We start from the raw sequence: 19848 nt of genomic DNA on the forward strand, positions 1-19848 counted from the left end.
TGCTCCTCATGTAGTGTAAATAGAACCTTAGCATGTTGAGAGGACGATCCACCCTGGTAGATTATAATTAAAATTTTCCTAAATGAAGTAACTTTTTATATGAAAATATCCTACAATTTTATGCATACAGTATGCGTGAAGATCTCTGTTTCTCGGTATTAATAGACTACAAACAAATTTGGTGTAAAATGATCCTGCAGAGTCATATTATCCATTTGCTGTCCTCTTTTTCTGGATAATCTACTGAATACTTAATAGTTGTTCGTAAGAAGTAGGACATATAGAGGTTATTGTATGATCAGACTACGCAGTATGTAGTCTGTTACCCTGGAAAAACATTGGTGCCTCTTTAATTTCAATGACTTAAAGAGGTTGTCAACTGTTCGGATAACCCCTTCTCAATCAGCAATTTTGCCCTGAGTAAAACACTTTATACTCGCCTCCGGTGCCATTCCAGCGATGTTAGCACTGACTCTCCTAGGGCTTGAGTCACATTATGTCATGTGAGCCCTGTAGCCAATCAGTGCTGGCTTCACTCTCCCCGCCTTCGGACAAATCAGGCATGAACAGGAAGTCAGAGCTGGGGCTGGCCGCTCACTTCCTCTTGATGTTTAATGTATGCGAAAACAGGTAGAGAGAAGCCAACGTAGTTTGGCTTGTGTGACGTGACATAATTTGTTGGGGACCGGAGAGGAGTGTAAGTGTTGCTATTTTACTCGGGGCAAATATGCTGATTGAGAAGGGGTAGTCCTAGTAGTGGACAACCCCTTTAACGCATTTTCTATAACAACAACTATAATTACCATTTTATTTATATGGCACCAACATATTCCGCAGCACTTTACAATTGCTCTGGGACATATACAGACAAAAAAAAAAAATTACAAAGTAACTCTTAACAGTTAGAGGAGGAGTGAGGACCCCACTTGCAAACTTACGATTTTTAAATAAATAGGGGAGACACAATAGGTCAGATGTGTTTTTCCTCTTTAAGTAGAAGTATTTTAGGTTTACCTGTCATCTTATGGAAGGACATAGGAAGACAAGTGTCAATCACGGGCTGGATGATAGCCTTCAGCTCATGAATATTAAGGACTTGATGGCCGTCCTTTCTATTGAGAGGAGTGAATTGCAGCAACTCTATTCAAAATGACACAATTACGAGACAGACTTAAATTTATTCTGCTTACACACAGAGAATATAACAAGCATGGGCACATTTCATCAAAAGAAGAACACAAACATAGCCAGCTAAACCCCCATGGTCGCTGTATAGAGTGAAATGTCAATTGTTTGCCTTCACCATGTTTGTTTTAAATTAACCAGATCTGTGTTTCCAGCTTAATTAGAGTTTTGGCAACCTCACTCGCGGTTACCAAAGCATGGCGCCGATACTGTAGTGTATCTCTGCAGGTTAACATGGTACATGATAAGTAGGAGGAGGTCAGTGTATGCACCCTGCAAAGCCAACTCTTATGTCATGCCGTGCAGCACAAGCACAGTAATTATGTTTATAATAAAAGTCTGATTATAGCTCGTGTAATTATGTATAGAACTGGTGGAGGATATAAAAATGAACTCTATGGAATAATATAGAAAAGTTTATATTTTCCATAAATCAATACAACAGGTCACAGGACTAATGCACAATTGGGAATGCTGCAAACCCATGTAATAAAGATGGAGGCAACACAGGTGCCAAATGCTGATGAAACAATAACTCACAGCCTGCCAATTCATGGAAGGATGATTGCTTAGTAATAAAATGTCACACAAAATAGAATTGTATAGGTAGGCTTATAGCCTCTTAGTGACGCCCAGATTAGGCGGGCTGCCCAGCACTATCTAAGTGCACCCCAGGGTACAGCTAAGCCCATCAATGTTGGCCTTGTAACTAGGGTGTCTGTCCTCATGGGGTGCACTGAGATTTTTAGACTCTAGAGTATGGCACCAATGCCCATTTTGTGTTTTGTACAATCACAGAACACATAGGTATTACAGCCATCAAAGTGGTAGAAAGGTAAAGGTTCCGTTCATTGCTCTAATACAAAATTCCTTGGCACCGCCAGCATCCATGCCAGGCTCCAAGCCACACCACTAAAATATGGCTGCGTTACTGTGGTTTCATACTATCATAGTAGTTTAGGGTAATATATGCAGTTACTTTAGAACACTATTGGAAATATGGAAGTGGTTTGTAGGAGATATCCTCTTTCTATGTTGTTCACATATTGAGCAGTAGGATTATGTCCATTGTATCTTGTGTTGTCTTATTATCTCGTCTTGTCTACCATTATAATAGAGATGGTCTCGGTATTGACAGGATTGTTAATGTGGGTCGTATACTTTCATAGCTTTAGGGTTGAAATAAGACACAATTTCATCAAGTTCAACCCGTAAATTAACGCTTAGCTTCAAAGGAAGGACAAAACCCCACAAGGCGAATGCTAATTGCCCCATATTAGGACCTTGTACTGTCCTGTCATATATTTGTACATTGTAATAAGATCGCCCTTAAGCCTTCATTTTAACAAAACTGGATAACCCTACATTTGTTACCCTGTCTTAATATTGCAGTTCACACATTCCCTTAATAACCTTGGTTGCTCTTCTCTGCACCCGCTCTAGCTCGGTTATGTCTTTTTATGCACCAGAGGCTAAAACTGTACACTGTTTTCTAAGTGTTGCCGCACTAGTGACTTTTATAGAAGCAAAGCTATGTTCTTGTCATGAGCATCTATGCAATTTGTTATGCTTCCATGATTTGCCTTTATAGCAGCTGCCTGGCATTAGTCACTAAAGTCGCTGAGCTATCTCTGACTGTTGTATGTGTTTGCCATTTGCTTAAGCCAGAGAGGTTTGCCTATATATTTCTGCAGCCGTAAGGCTTCGTTCACCTATTCTTCAGACACAGAGCTATTTTGCCCTCAGAACGAAATACACCTTGGCAGAACTTGTTGTCATTGTCCACTGTGTGAACAGAATTCTAGGCATTATGCAATATATTTCTCTATATACAGTAGGTGAAAGATGCTGGAGTAATGGGACAAACAAGACAAAATAATTGAGCCACTGTGGTTTAGTTGATTTAGTTGATGTGGTTGTTATAGATGGTTTTCTAGAAGGTACCGTACTTTGGAAAATAAATTACTGTATTATTATTATTATTATTTTTTATTGTTATAGTGCCATTTATTCCATGGCGCTTTACATGTAAGGAGGGGTATACATAATAAAAACAAGTACAATAATCTTAAACAATACAAGTCATAACTGGTACAGGAGGAGAGAGGACCCTGCCCGCGAAGGCTCACAATCTACAAGGGATGGGTGAGGATACAGTAGGTGAGGGTAGAGCTGGTCGTGCAGCGGTTTGGTCTATCGGTGGTTACTGCAGGTTGTAGGCTTGTCGGAAGAGGTGGGTCTTCAGGCTCTTTTTGAAGGTTTCGATGGTAGGCGAGAGTCTGATGTGTTGTGGTAATGTAACTGTATGAAAAATTAGTATATGGTGCTCTGTAAAATGTATAAATAAATAATTGCTAGCGCTTTGAAGTCTTATTTTAGGTCTTGCTATGCTTCAAAAGACATGATTAACTGCAAAATTTAGTATCTTAGGTGCCATTTCCATTTTCTCCATGTGATATTGTGTTACATGTTCTGTCTAGCGTGAACATTGCTAAAGGCTGCACAAATGTAGAAAGAGCTGACCTCCGTCTGCAGTCTCATATATTCTGCTGAAATGTATCGGTACTCGATCAGCTTAGACCTTTCTAGAACATAGTTATCTTTCTTCTCCAAGAAATCAAATCAACATTGTCTAGTATGGTGCGTCTTGGGTTATAAACATGTTACAATGGTTACCTTAAATTCACTGATTTACTAAGTCATGACAATTGATGTTAAAAGGTCATTAGAGAGGTGTAAGCAGCATAATGTTAATGATAGCCACAACTCCATGTCATATATCTGACTATGGCTATTTGTAGAAAAATGTTAAATTCTGAACAACCCCTTTAAAAACAAGGTATCATCTGTCCATCCGGTACTTTCCTGAGAGCAGTGACTTCAGTCTGTGCAGTGTGGCTTCCTCAGCATTGTACTGAGTTTCCCAGAACATTAGATATGTGTCTCATTCCCCTTTGCTTCTGACATCACTCTCCCTGTAGACTGTCCAAAGATAAGTGGAGTGGAGGTCCAGCATAAAAGGCGTCTGTGTTGCCATAAAGATCCAGCATACAGTAGGTGTTTGTGTAGGTTTCCCTAAAAGTTAATTTCACCAATACTATTGGTGCCTAAATGGTGATTCGCAGGCCTCTAATCAAAGTATCTCTGCCACTAAATGGCTATCCGTAGGATAGGTCATCAGTATGAGATTAGTGGGGGGCCCCATATCCCACAAAATCTGATAAAATCATATCTGATACAGTGGGGTAAAAAGTATTTAGTCAGCCACCAATTGTGCAAGTTCTCCCAGTTAAAAAGATGAGTGAGGCCTGTAATTGGCATCATAGGTAGACTACAACTATGTCAAAACTGAAGTCAAAATGAGAAAACAAATCCGGAAAATCACCTTGTCTGATTTGGCAAGATTTATTTTGCAAATTTTGGTGGAAAATAAGTATTCACTGAATATTTGCATTGTGTGTCGGCGTGTGCCACACTAAGCATGGAGAACAGAAAGAGGAGAAGGGGACTTGAGAACCAAAATTGTTGAAAAACATCTGCAATCTGAATGTTACAGGTCCATCTCCAGAGATTTTGATGTTCCTTTGTCCACGGTGCACAACATAATCAAAAGGTTTAGAATCCATGGCACTGTAGAAGGCAGAGAAAACTTAATAAAAGGTTTCAACGCAGGATAGTCTGGATGGTGAATAAGCAGCCCCATCAAATTCCAAAGAAATGCAAGCTGTCCTGTAGGCTCAGGGTACATCAGTGTCAACGCAACCTGTCGACATTTGAATGAAATGAAATGCTATGGTAAAAGATCCAGGAGGACCCCATTGCTAACACAGAGACATAAATAAGATAGACTGTAGTTTGCCAAAATGTACGTGAGTAGGCAAAAATCTTTCTGCGAAAGCGTCTTGTGGACAGAGGAGACCAAGATATAGCTGTTTGGCAAAGCACATCATTCTACTGTTTGCCAAAAATGGAATGAGGCCTACAAAGAAAAGAACACAGTGCCTACAGTCAAATATGGTGGAGGTTCAAAGATGTTTTGGGGTTGTTTTGCTGTCTTGGGCACTGGGTAACTTGACCTTGTGCAAGTCATCATGAAATCTAAAGATTACCAATAGATTTTGGGTTGTACTGTAGTGCCCAGTTTCAGAAATCTGGGTTTGAATACTAGGTCATTGCTTTTCCAGCAGGACAACGACCCCAAACATTTCAAGAAGCACCCAGAAATGGAACGAAACAAAGGGCTGGAGAGTTTTGAAGTGATCAGCAATGAGTCCGGGTCTAAATCCCATTGAGCACCTGTGGAGAGATCTTAAAATTACTGTTGGGAGAAGGCGCCTTCAAATAAGAGAGACCTGGAGCAGTTTGCAAAAGAAGAGTGCTCCAAAATTCCAATTGCTGATGGTTATAGGAAGCAATTGATTGCAGTTATTTATTCCAAAGGGTGTATAGCCATATATTAAGCTGACTGCCAACAATTTTGTGAAGCCTATTTTTGTTTTGTTTTTTTGTAAAATTGTGTTCAATTTGCCCCGTGTCACCTAAACACCACATCTATGTCCCTAACTATAGAAGAAAGGACTATTTTTAACGGATTGGTGAGTTCCGCTCTTTTCTGCCCTCATAACTGAAGATTGCCCTTATCTATGAAGCAAAGCACTGCTATATTCCATTATACCTATTAGTGCTCATATATGGCTTTGCATAATCGATAATTGCTGTTTGGTGCTGACTAACCTTTTCTGGATTATTTTCAAACGTCAGTCTCCTTTTTCTTTAGATTTTGAAATATAAGAATATGCTTATTTTTATCCATATGAAGCATAAATACAGGGGATTTCCAAAAAGTTGCAAAATACTTTAACACTAGACCTTGCTTTTTTTCTAATTTTTTTGCGAACAAACTATATATGACCATGAGAGCTTAAAGGTGTTGTCCAGGCTTGTGAATCCTCGCAGCACGTTGTTTGGGGGCCTGTCAGGATTCTCCGATGCAGGACCTAGGAACAGATAGGTGCGTGACCGCAGGTATGCGAATTACGGAACATTTGGTTACGTGCTAACAAGACATACGCGACCTTCCTCAATGCAAGTGAATTGAGCAAGGTCTGACCAGTCTGGTCAGTATGTGGCTTGAAGTATGCAAATTACATACTTTTGATCACATGGCCACTCACTCCCAGCCCCAGATTCCGAGAATCATTTGGACAAGTATCTGAGGGCTTGTTCACATGTTACATTTTTGCCACCATGGAAAAAACGTAGCTTTCTTTCAGTACCAGCAAAGTGTAAGAGATTTCTGAAATCTCATACAATACGCTGCTTATCTTTTTTTTGGAGATTTAAACTTTTAAATCTGTAGCATGTCCATTCTCTCCGTGTTTGTCACCCATTGGCGAAAAAAATGCAAGTAGAAAGCCATCAAAAACACACGTAAAACCGTGATTATTTTACACAGCATTTTGCCTTCCAACCGTCTGCCAAAATCTGCTGCAAATACTAAATGTGTGTCCATTAGTGTTGAGCGATACCGTCCGATACTTGAAAGTATCGGTATCGGAAAGTATCGGCCGATACCGGCAAAGTATCGGATCTAATCCGATACCGATACCCGATACCAATACAAGTCAATGGGACTCATGTATCGGACGGTATTCCTGATGGTTCCCAGGGTCTGAAGGAGAGGAAACTCTCCTTCAGGCCCTGGGAACCATATTAATGTGTAAAATAAAGAATTAAAATAAAAAATATTGCTATACTCACCTCTCCGACGCAGCCTGCACCTTACGGAGGGAACCGGCAGCGTTGTTTGCTTAAAATTCGCGCTTTAACTTCCTTACGCGAAGTCCCGGCTTGTGATTGGTCGCGCGCCGCCCATGTGGCCGGGACGCAACCAATCACAGCAAGCCGTGACGTAATTTCAGGTCCTTCAGGATTTTAAAATTACGTTCCGGCGTTGTGATTGGTTGCGTCGTGGTCACATGGGCGACGCGACCAATCACAAGCCGTGACGTCACGGGAGGCTGGACACGCGCGCATTTTAAAATGCTTGCATTCCCTGTGTGAACACGCCACATACAGTTTTTATCTTAGTGCATTGGTTCACACGGGATGCATTGTAGCACTGGGCAGCCCGCCATAGGGCGTCATTAATAGGCTGGAGCCAGATGCCTGTGCATCTGTTATTTTGTTTGGGTCCGCTGCACCCTGCTTGTGCATTAGTATTGAGGCCTATACAGACAGGTAAGCATCTCTGCCTGTTTTTGGTGTTTTTTCTTGAATTGTTCCTTTTTTGGTGTTTTCATGTTAGTGTAGGACTGGCAAAAAGTAAGGACCCTTGACGTGGGTTGCCAGCTTCCATATTATGGCCAGAATATCAACCAATACCTTACATATATTTATATGTTTTGTTTTGCACTTATTTATTTATTTATTTTTTATTTTTTTTGCAGGGTGCAGCGGACCCAAATGGTTCTGTACACTGTGGCCTCTGTTCACACGGGATGCACAGGTGCAATACCAAATGAGACAGCCAGCCTACAATCAGGGATTGGCCGTGTGGTACACCAATGCACTAAGATAAAAACTGTATGTGGCGTGTTCACACAGGGAATGCAAGCATCTGGCTCCAGCCTATTAATGACGCCCTATGGCGGGCTGCCCAGTGCTACAATGCATCCCGTGTGAACAGAGGCCACAGTGTACAGAACCATTTGGGTCCGCTGCACCCTGCAAAAAAAAATAAGTGCAAAACAAAACATATAAATATATGTAAGGTATTGGTTGATATTCTGGCCATAATATGGAAGCTGGCAACCCACGTCAAGGGTCCTTACTTTTTGCCAGTCCTACACTAACATGAAAACACCAAAAAAGGAACAATTCAAGAAAAAACACCAAAAACAGGCAGAGATGCTTACCTGTCTGTATAGGCCTCAATACTAATGCACAAGCAGGGTGCAGCGGACCCAAACAAAATAACAGATGCACAGGTGCAATACCAAATGAGACAGCCAGCCTACAATCAGGGATTGGCCGTGTGGTACACCAATGCACTAAGATAAAAACTGTATGTGGCGTGTTCACACAGGGAATGCAAGCATCTGGCTCCAGCCTATTAATGACGCCCTATGGCGGGCTGCCCAGTGCTACAATGCATCCCGTGTGAACAGAGGCCACAGTGTACAGAACTTTTTTTTTTTTTTTTTTTTTTTTTTGCAGGGTGCAGCGGACCCAAATGGTTCTGTACACTGTGGCCTCTGTTCACACGGGATGCATTGTAGCACTGGGCAGCCCGCCATAGGGCGTCATTAATAGGCTGGAGCCAGATGCTTGCATTCCCTGTGTGAACACGCCACATACAGTTTTTATCTTAGTGCATTGGTGTACCACACGGCCAATCCCTGATTGTAGGCTGGCTGTCTCATTTGGTATTGCACCTGTGCATCTGTTATTTTGTTTGGGTCCGCTGCACCCTGCTTGTGCATTAGTATTGAGGCCTATACAGACAGGTAAGCATCTCTGCCTGTTTTTGGTGTTTTTTCTTGAATTGTTCCTTTTTTGGTGTTTTCAACACTAGTGTCCATACTTTTTCCACCCTTTTTAAGAACACACCTCTCGACAATTTTGCATAATCACCTTAAAGAAGTTTTACTGTACTAGTAATAGGTTCACACACAGTGTTCTCTACTATATACAGCATTGATTTTTCCATTCCCATTGTAATCTCCGAAAAACAGGATTTGAATGGCATCCCCAACAAAGCATGGACAGTGCCATTCTTGGTCTGCCATGCTTTTGTACATGTCTGAAAAAGATGAATACTGCCAGAGCGGAGGTGAGACAGCATCCAAAGTTAGTCAGCCTCATAATAGTGAATGGCTGTCAGGATTTCTGTTCTTTAAGCACTATGACAGAAATCCCAACAGTGTGTTCCTAAGGCTACTTTCACACATCAGGTTTTCAGTGTCAGGCTAAATCCGGCTAATTTTAAAAAAAACGGATCAGGCGAATGTTGCCGCCGGATCAGGTATTTCCCATAGACTTGTATTAGTGCCGGATTGCATCGGATGACATTGCGTTTAGTCCTGTTTTCCCCGGATCCGGCAAATCTACCGCTTCCAGTTTCTTGAAAAAACGTCCATTGCAAAGTTTTTCGTCTCCGGCGAAAAAGCCTGAATCGCCGGATCCGGCGCTTCCGGCTGTTTGCTGGAATGGAAGCCTATGGAAGCCGGAAGGTGCCGGATCCGGAAAAAGTTGGATCCGGCGGCCTGATCCGTTTTTTTAAACTGAGCATGCTCCAAATTTTTTTTTATCCAATAATCTAGATATGCTAGGTGGATCCGTCAAAAAAATGGATCCGTCGCATCAGTTTTTCACAATCTGCACCGGATCCAGTTTTTCCAACATTCGCCGGATTGTGCCTGACACTGAAAACCTGATGTGTGATAGAAGCCTTATTAGTCCATGAGCCGGGCCAGATATCGGTACCACCCGGAGTGACTAATTTTCTTTGGTATTTTTAGGTAGATGCATGTCTGTAGTTTATTTTTTGATATGATAGCCCTTACATATACGTAGCTTATTAACCCCTTCAGCCCTAGGCCTATTTGTACCCAAGTGCCTAAGCCAATCTGACCTGTGCCACTTCATGGGCTAATAACTTTGGAACGCTTTCACCTATCCAAGCCATTCTGAGATTGTTTTCTCGTGACATATTGTACTTCACGTCAGTGCTAAATGGGAGTCAATATATTTTACCTTTCTATATAAAAAAATGCTAAATATTCGGAAATTTTGGAAAAATCGGCAATTTTTTAACTTTGAAATTCTCTGCTTTTTACAAAAATACTGATACCCCCCATAATAGTTATTAATTTACACTCCCCACATGTTTACTTCATATTGGCATCATTTTGAAAATGAAACCTTATTGTTTTACGACGTAATAGGGCTTATAGTTTTATGCGCAATTTTTCACATTTACAGCAAAACCCACTTTTCAAAGGACCAAGTCACTTCTGAAGTCACTTTAAGGGGCTTACATAACAGAAACCACCCATAAATTACCCCATTTTGCAAACTACACCCCTCAAGCTGTTCAAAACTCATTTTTAAAAACTGTTAACCCTTTAGGTGTTCCACAGGAATTTTAGCAGAATGAAGGCGAAATTTCAAAATTTCATTTTTTTTCCAGATATTACATTGTAATCCAATTTTACCTGCAACCTAGCAAGGGTTAACGGCAAACCCAAACTTGGTTACCCTAATTCTGCAGTTTATAGAAACACCCCACATGTACTCGTAAACTAAAGTATGGGCACACAGCACAGCTCAACACGGAAGGAGCGCTATGTGGTTTTTGGGTGGCGGATTCACTGGAAGAAATCTAGGGGGCCATGTCACATTTGAAGGCTGCCTGAGGTACCCCCACAGTGGAAACCCCAAAAAGTGACCCTATTTTGGAAACTACACCCCCAAGGAATCTTTTAGGGGGTATAGTGACCACTTTGACCCAACCAGTGTTTCACAGTAGTTGGAAACACTTGGTTGAGAAAATGGAAAAAGTGCATTTTTTACATGAAGGTGTCATTTTAGGCTCATTTTTTTATTTTTAAGAGGTGTACCAGCAAAAAATGCACCCCACTATTTGTTCACCAATCTCTCCCGAACACAACAACACCCGATATGTTGTCGTACACTGCAGTATTGGGGAACGGCAGGCCTCGGAAGGGAAGGAGCGCCAAATGACTTTTGGAGTGCAAATTTTACTGGAAGAAATCTAGGGGGCTATGTCACATTTGAAGACACCCTGAGGTGCCCCAACACACGCACACACACTGACACATACACGTTCTGTGCTGAACAGGACTCTCCGGTCTTCTCTGCAGAGCTCCTATCTCCCTCTGTAGAGGCTGACACCTCCCAGGCTTGTGACTGATCACATGGCCGTGACATCACCACAGGTCCTGTAGTCCTGTACTGTGTGCTGCTGCTGGTAAGGAACTTGTGGAGAGAGGGGGAACAGTCACCTAGCACCAGCGCTCCCAGCTCTAAGAACGAGCGCCTCATGAAGGTGGGCCCCTGCCTCCTCCTTCCCTGCGCGGCGGCCTTTCCCCCCGGCGGCTGTATTCGGCGTATAAGACAACCGCCCTCTTGGAGCCATGTTTTTCATGGCTAAAAAGTCGTCTTATACGCCAGGAAATACGGTAAATAAAATTTTAATGTTTTTCTTTGTGTTTGCAGGTGTTTACTGACTATCTAACGGCATGATGGAAGTACCAGCAAGGAAGAAATCACGGATCGACTGTATCATACACTGCTCTAATGATGACAGCGATGATCTGGCGTCCCTTAAGGATTTGGACTCCTGGAAAACATTGCTTAGGGCTGCAGAGATCAGGCAGCATGAATCAGTCCTGGTAGCAGCTAAGGGCCTTGAAGAAGGAGAAATACCACACATACAATATCACCGTAAATGTCGTAGTATCTTTACAATGAAGAAGTCACTGGATTCTATCCTTGGCAAGGGTGTCAATGTCGAAACAGCAAGCAAAATCTCCATGAGGAAGCTACCGAGGGGTGCCCCCAGTGATAGCAGGGTGTATGCCAAAGTATGTATCTTCTGTGAGAAGTCAAGCAAGTACCTAAAAGGAAAACAAACAAGGGAGCCAATTGTCCAGTGTGTTGAGCTACGAGCAGATGAGACGATCCGCAGAGCAGCGATAAGGAAAGGCACACAGAGAATACTTGGTTTACTTAGCAGAGACCTTGTTGCTGCAGAGGGGCACTACCACAAGTCGTGCTACAAACTATTCACAAAAGATGATTCCCAAGTGGCCTGTAGGTCTAGTGCAGCTGAAAATCAGGTCGAAAGCGAGGAAGTACGCTACGAAGAGGCAGAGAAAGAGGCCCTTGAAGAACTCTTCTTGTATATAAGGACTAAATTGTTCCCAAACCCAGAAGTACTGCCTATGATAAACCTCACATCTAGGCTTGAGAGATTAATGATATCCCGTGGTATCATCCAACTGAAACCATCGACAAAGAAACATGTTCGACGAAAACTTGAAACAGAGATTGGGGAATCACTCCGCTTTCTCTCAGATGAGAAAGGTAAGCTTCTAGTCTATCCATGTAGCCTATCAATGGACGACCTTGTCCGGCAAGTACACAGCATGACAAAAGATCTGCAAGAAGCAAGAGCTGCTAACTCTGGAGATATCGTAACCAAAGCAGCAATGCAGCTAAGGAATGAGATCAAGAAGCAAGATGTGAGTCAGCCATGGCCTCCCAATACAGATCAGAATGTCGTTCCTGCATTAGTCACTCAATTCCTGCAAACCCTGCTTACAGGAGATTGTGAGTGCCAAACTACCTGTGAAAGAGCTCAACGTCTTGCCACATCCTTCGGCAGTGACTTGGTTTTTGCTGTTACCAATGGAAAGACAAAGCCACCAAAGCACGTACTGCTATCCTTTGCAGTTAAGTCTTTGACCGGCAATACAGAACTGATTCGAACTCTGAATCGTCTTGGCCACTGTGTGTCATATTCAATGGCTGAGGAGATCGATACAGCCCTTTGTATCCAGAAGTTGGAATGTTCAAAGGATGACATCCCAATGCCAGCAAGTATCTACCCAGGTGTGTTCACAACCCTGGCCTGGGATAACATTGACAGACTTGAGGAGACACTAAGTGGAGCAGGTACATCTCATAGAGTCAATGGCATTGCTGTTCAGTCCAATGTTGCATGCTCTGTGACAAAGAAAGTCCTGCCAGATGTAACCAAGTCGAAGAAAAGAAGCATAACTCTGACAGAATTAATGCTACCGATATACAATGTTGGGCAGCGGGGAGAGCCACCCAGGATTGAGACTTCGAATGTTAACACTACCAAGGAGGTCCAGGATTCAAAAACCAAAAACCATATCTGGCTTCTGGCTAGAATGTCAGACCATGAGGATCAGACCACCAGCAGTTGGACTGGGTTCAACATAAAAATCCGCAGCGACATTGTAGTGGCCCAGGACACTGTAAGCTACCTGCCCACTATCAATGCTCCTGCAACAGCCATGTCCACTGTGAATGAAGTCTTGGAGCAAACACATGCCATCATGCAGACCCTGAAGCTTAACAGAATTGTGTGTGTGTTTGATCAAGCACTCTATGCCAAAGCTGCCGAGGTTATCTGGAAACAGGAGAAGTTCAAGAACATTATAATTAGAATGGGTGTCTTCCACACAATCTGTAATCTCCTCTCTATCATAGGGAACAGATTTCAGGATGCAGGCCTTAGAGATCTGTGTGTTGAATCCGGTGTAATCGCTGAAGGATCAGTGTCTGGAGTGATGGACGGCCGGAGGTACAACAGAGCAGTGAGACTACACAAGCTGGTCTATGAAGCACTTATGAGGCTTGCATGGAAAAACTTCCTTCCATGGCTAGAAGAAAACCATGCAAGGGACCTTCACCATCTGGATGAAACACTGAAGAACATCACAAACTTTCGCATCAGTGTGTCGCAGGGATCCTTCGAAAAGCTCTTGGATAATGAATCTTGCACACTTACCCTGAAGCTCTTTCAAGTTTATCTTGAGACCCTCAGAAATGAACAACTCTCAGCATTCTGGATGTCATACTTGGACATGGTCGAGACCATGCTGGCCCTGGTTCGAGCTTCAAGAGAAGGCAACTGGATGCTTCACCTAGGAGCAATCCGACAGATGATACCATGGTGTTTTGCCTATGACAAGGTCAACTATGCCCGATACCTAACCTATTACTATGCCACAATGTCTCGGCTGCCCATAGAACACCCAGAGGTCCATGAATACTTCATGCAAGGTGGCTTTTCGGTCCAGATCGGTAGCAAGAATCCTTTTGGACGAATTCCTGTGGACCAGACCATTGAAGAGACAATCAACAAAGACACCCAGACACCAGGGGGCACAAAAGGCTTCAGCCTCAAAGTTGGAGCTGTTTCCAGGTTCTACCTGACATCAGAGTACCGCAGTATGTACTTGAGGCAGCTGAGGGCCCTGGTAGGCCAACAATATACTGACTTCAGCCATTCAGACCTACAGGTGTCTAGGATTAGAAGAGATGAAGCCGATGTCCAATCTTTCGTTCAACTGCTGGAGACAGGTTGGGTGAACCCCTTCAACAAAGAGCATAATGGTGAACTTATCAGTTTGTCAACAGCGACTGTAGCACCACCAGATGTAGCCAAAGACCTTCAAGGGGCATACAGTATAGGAGAGGATGCATATCAAACATTCAAGGATGAGCGTTTGGGTACCGATAAGCCAACTACATTGTTTCATGACAAGATGACGAAGAACAAACTTAAAACGTTCTCTAACATCCAAATGAAGACACGCAGACAAGGTCTTGGCAAGGAGGTAATTTTGAAGGCTGACAGAAACCTATTTGGCCAGATGATACTTGTAGCTGAGAACAGAAAGCTACAAATGAGTGATGTCTTGACTCATCCCCTGGGTCCATTGCCATGGGCACTTGCCAATGGTGATGGGTCTATCCGCAAGACCAACAAGGCTGCCCTCGCAAGGGAGTTGGAGAGGAATGCTCGTCCTGCAGAAGTGATCCCCGAGCCCTCTGCAACCATCATTGATGGGATGAGCCTGGTTCAGAAACTGAAGGGAAACAATGCAACATTTGGCCAGCTAGCAGGCACAGCAATGAGTCGCGCTATCCATGAGGGTGCTAAGAGCAAGCGCATTGATATTGTCTTTGACGTCTACAAGGAGACATCCATCAAAGATACAGAAAGAGTCAACAGATATGAAGGCACAGGGATCCATTTCAAGAACATTCAACATGGGCACAACATCCAGCAGTGGAAAAAGCTTCTAAGTAGTTCCTCCAACAAGGCAAGTCTCATAAAGTTTCTGGTAGAAGAATGGAAGGCGAAACACCACAGGGAGAAGCTTGAGGAGAAGGAGCTGTATGTCACATGTGAGCAGCTCTGCTTTAAGATCACCAAAGAACAGTGGGAAGAGGCTGCTGACCTTAAGTCAAATCAAGAAGAAGCAGACACACGCCTCCTTCTCCATGCTCTTCATGCAGCAGAATCTGGTTACAAGTCGGTCATCATCACTTCGGAGGATACTGATGTCATGGTCCTGTGTCTGGGCATGTGCCACAAAATCCCATCCCACCTGTTCCAGAAATGCGGTACACAGAACCGGACAAGATTCCTGGATATCACCACTCTGAGCCGAACATTGGGAGGCAGCGTATGTGATTCATTGATTGGTATGCATGCATTTACAGGCTGTGACACCGTCAGTGCATTCGCTGGCCGTGGGAAGATGACGACACTCAAGCAGTTGAAGATGAACAAGACATACCAGGATGCCTTTCAGGAAGTTGGTCGTTCATGGGAAGTGTCTACCGAACTTTTTGAGAAGTTACAGGAAATCACCTGCCACATGTACCTGCCAACTACCCAAACAACTGAGGTAAACAGGCTCCGTTATCAGCTGTTCTGTGCCAGACGTGGAGTGGTAGAGTCAAGTCAACTCCCTCCTTGCCAGGACTGCCTTTTCATGCATGCACTGCGTGCAAACTACCAGGCTGCGATCTGGAGGAGAAGTCTGCAGAGCCAGCCATGGGTTGCAAACCCAACAGACTGCGGTTGGATGATAGATAACGACGGAAAGCTTGTTGTCAAGTGGATGCAAGGGGCACCAGCACCAGAAGCTATTATACAGCTACTGTCCTGCAAGTGTGTGCGGTCATGTGAACTTCCTCAGTGTACTTGCCTCAGCAATGGCCTGAAGTGCACAGACATGTGCAGATTACAGACATGCCAGAACAAGGGTACTGAAGACGAGCCAGTAGAACAACAGTCAGATTCAGAGTCCGATGTTGAAGATATTATGGAGTAACATATATATATATATATATATATATATATATATATATATATATATATATATATGCACATGACATGTTCAGTGTGTATTTACATAACTTGGATTAAATTTTGTTACAAATACTACATCTAGTCACTCCGGGTGGTACCGATATCGTCATATTTGGTTCTTGGCTCATGCTAAAATTCCTGTGGAACACCTAAAGGGTTAACAGTTTTTAAAAATGAGTTTTGAACAGCTTGAGGGGTGTAGTTTGCAAAATGGGGTAATTTATGGGTGGTTTCTGTTATGTAAGCCCCTTAAAGTGACTTCAGAAGTGACTTGGTCCTTTGAAAAGTGGGTTTTGCTGTAAATGTGAAAAATTGCGCATAAAACTATAAGCCCTATTACGTCGTAAAACAATAAGGTTTCATTTTCAAAATGATGCCAATATGAAGTAAACATGTGGGGAGTGTAAATTAATAACTATTATGGGGGGTATCAGTATTTTTGTAAAAAGCAGAGAATTTCAAAGTTAAAAAATTGCCGATTTTTCCAAAATTTCCGAATATTTAGCATTTTTTTATATAGAAAGGTAAAATATATTGACTCCCATTTAGCACTGACGTGAAGTACAATATGTCACGAGAAAACAATCTCAGAATGGCTTGGATAGGTGAAAGCGTTCCAAAGTTATTAGCCCATGAAGTGGCACAGGTCAGATTGGCTTAGGCACTTGGGTACAAATAGGCCTAGGGCTGAAGGGGTTAATAAGCTACGTATATGTAAGGGCTATCATATCAAAAAATAAACTACAGACATGCATCTACCTAAAAATACCAAAGAGAATTAGCCACTCCGCTTGGTACCGATATCGTCAAATTTGGTTCTTGGCTCATGGACTATTATAGAGCACTGTATGTGTGTGCGAACCTAGCCTAAGGTTGATGGCTTAAGTTCTAGTTATACTTGCTATATATTGACTTTGCTAGAGGAGGATGCTTTTTGCTTCTGTTGCTGTTGGTTCTTATGGGATGTTTTCCTAGACTAAATGACAGAAAAATCAAGTAGCTCCAGTAGCATGGAAATATTGACTAAGAACTCTTACCATCTGATTATTTACTGGCCAGGTGTGTAATAAACCTAAAAGCATATGCATTTCTTCATATTGTAAATCCCATAGATGTTGTTCTAGCTGTCTCTTTTCTAATTCTGAAATTAGGTGTGTAAGGTCCATTTTGGTTGAAAATGACAAAGTCGAAAAAGATCCAATGTTATCATAGCAGGTCTACTTTGCTTATCGATATTTGTGATGAGTTGTTCAGAAAGTCAGTGTTAAGGTCTATAAATATTTTTTGGTGAATTTAATCTATTCCAGATCATATCTCTACTTTTGTAGACTAAGTAACTTGGGTCTACTGTTGTTCTAAAGCTTGGTCTTATTGGCTGACGTCAACATTGTGGGCAAAATAGCTAAAAGATGTAGCCATTGCTATTTAGATGAAACCTAAAATAGAAACAAAATTAGCAAAACCCCTGCTGTAAGTAAAAAGTAATAGTACATATTAATAACATAGGGTATTTAGTAAAAACTGTGATTTTAAAAAAGCGTAAAAGCCACAACAAGGTGTATCTAAAAACAAAAATTAAAACCTAACCATATGTTATTTAACACATGGTAAGGTTTTAATATTAGAGATGGTATAGGACTGTCCCGATTTGGGTACACCTTGTCATGGTGGGATGGCTTTTACGCTTTTTCAAATACAGTGTTTACGAAGTACTCTATGTAATTTATATGTACTGTTAGTTTTTACTTACAGCATGTTTTTTGCTCATTTTGCTTCTATTTTAGGTTTTGTCTTTTCAGTAGCCAGTGTGAACATGCAAACTTATGCTCAGGCTCTTTTTTGGGGTGTGGGGGGGCTCTTTAAGATGAATATTTGTATCATTGCCATTGAATTTCTAGGCGATAACATACTTTGAGCATTCAGTTTATGCCAAATGTTAACCTTGCGTTTTGTTTTTTTTTTTGCTACAGGGACAAGCAGATCTTCTCAAATATGCCAAAACAGAAACCTTGGAGAACCTAAAACAAATTCATTATGCTGCTGTATCATGTGGACTCAACAAGTCAACGGCTGAAGTGTCCAAACCCAGAAGAAGCCTGGAAGCCATTCCAGAAAAAGCAGGAGATGAAACGGGTGATTGAAAAGAAAACCATGGACCTCCGTTCTTGTTGGATTTTTTAAATCTAAGACCAATGTAGCTGCACAAGGTGTTTGCGTTGCACTTCCAAGAGAAAACACAGATTTTATTTTTCATTCTTTCTGAAGCACAACTGGAGATTGACCAGTCTACTATCTGTGAAAGTACAGTAGAATGTATCTGATAAATGAAGGAAATTGACAAGCAGATTGCAATTGTTACTGCTAGCCAAAAGTGAAAGCGTGGAGATGAAGATGTCTTTATTAGAATAGAATTGAGTAGTGAGGTGCGTGCTGCTTAAAGAAGCATAGCAGTGTTTTTTAATTTAGATTTTAATAGCTCTATTTAAATAAAAGAGAAATCCTCACATTTCATAAACCGTGTGCTTATTGTAACATATAGAGTGCGCAAAGGACTGAAATGCGTTGCACTGAAGAGTGAATCTACAGACATGGCTAGTCGTTTGTTGTGTTCTGTTTGAGCCATATTGTATATAAATAAAAAACAGAGAATGCAATAAAACAATGGGCGCTAGATGTTTGTGCACCCTAGGTGGAAAACCTAAAGATGTGCAATTCACTTTATACACCGCATAGCATAGACCTTATTGCCACAAAGTTTTAGAAATGTTAATATCTAATGTAAAAGTGACCAAATCGAAGACAAATTGTAAATATATATCGCCTTTTTTATTTTGTGATGTGTTCACATTAAAAAAAAAAAAAGTTTTATTATCTTATTTGTCATGAATTTCAACAAATGTTACAATTCTGATTTAATTTAAAGAAAGAATGAGAAGTGGCTTTAGTGGAATGTTTGTTAGACTGGGTGACTATTGAAATTGCACATTTCTTTTTCAAAAGGTAACAGGGATTCAGCTGTATTTAAAATATACACATTATTTTCTGCCTAAACGTTTTTTTTGTTTTTTTTTAATAAAGTCACATCTCATAATAACGCAATAAACGGTGAATGACCAGCAGTGCGTTATTTTATTTTACACCATTTTCTGGGTTAATGGGGGGTAAGTAAGCAGTCTGCTATTCACTTATCGTAACAAAAAACCTGAGCATGAACAAGTGAGGCTCAAAAAAGTGAAAAAACAAAATGTCCCTTAAGAGTATTCATTTTTGTTAAAAAGAAAAAAATAATTGAAAATATTATATAAATATGGTACACTCCTATATACTACAATTGCAACAACAATAAGGAAAAGTCATGGAATTATGGAAATCACAGGACCAGTACACATGTTAACCCCTTCACGACATGCGCCGTACTTGTCCCTCCCTTTGATGTGGGCTCTGACGCTGTTTTGAACAGCTGACATTTGCCTCTAACAGCCACTGGTGGAATAGCAATCCACACAGTTTGTGAGAAATCTCTGTACCACTTGTTCTACAAACAAATCAATGTAACACCAAGCTGTCAGTGTACCTGAAATGTAGACTTGATGAGTCCAGCTACTGTACATTATGCCACCTCACACTATAATTCCAGGTGTCTTTACAGATTTGAAGAATGGTGCATGCTGATCCATTCTGTACTAAAGTGTCTTCACCAACCATCATGAAACGTT

General features: G+C 41.7%; 1 protein-coding gene across 1 annotated transcript in view; it reads left to right on the plus strand.

Annotated features, from left to right (window-relative positions):
• Window positions 1–19404, plus strand: part of PLCL2 (phospholipase C like 2) — a 252402-nt gene extending 232998 nt beyond the window's left edge. The window contains exon 7 of the mRNA XM_077268869.1: window positions 18103–19404. Within this exon, the coding sequence (XP_077124984.1) occupies window positions 18103–18273 (171 nt within the window). The 3' untranslated portion in view covers window positions 18274–19404. The remainder of the gene's footprint in view (window positions 1–18102) is intronic.
• The last annotated feature ends 444 nt before the right edge of the window (window positions 19405–19848 follow it).

The sequence above is a fragment of the Ranitomeya variabilis genome, chromosome 6, assembly GCF_051348905.1.
Source record: "Ranitomeya variabilis isolate aRanVar5 chromosome 6, aRanVar5.hap1, whole genome shotgun sequence".
Lineage (NCBI taxonomy): Eukaryota > Metazoa > Chordata > Amphibia > Anura > Dendrobatidae > Ranitomeya > Ranitomeya variabilis.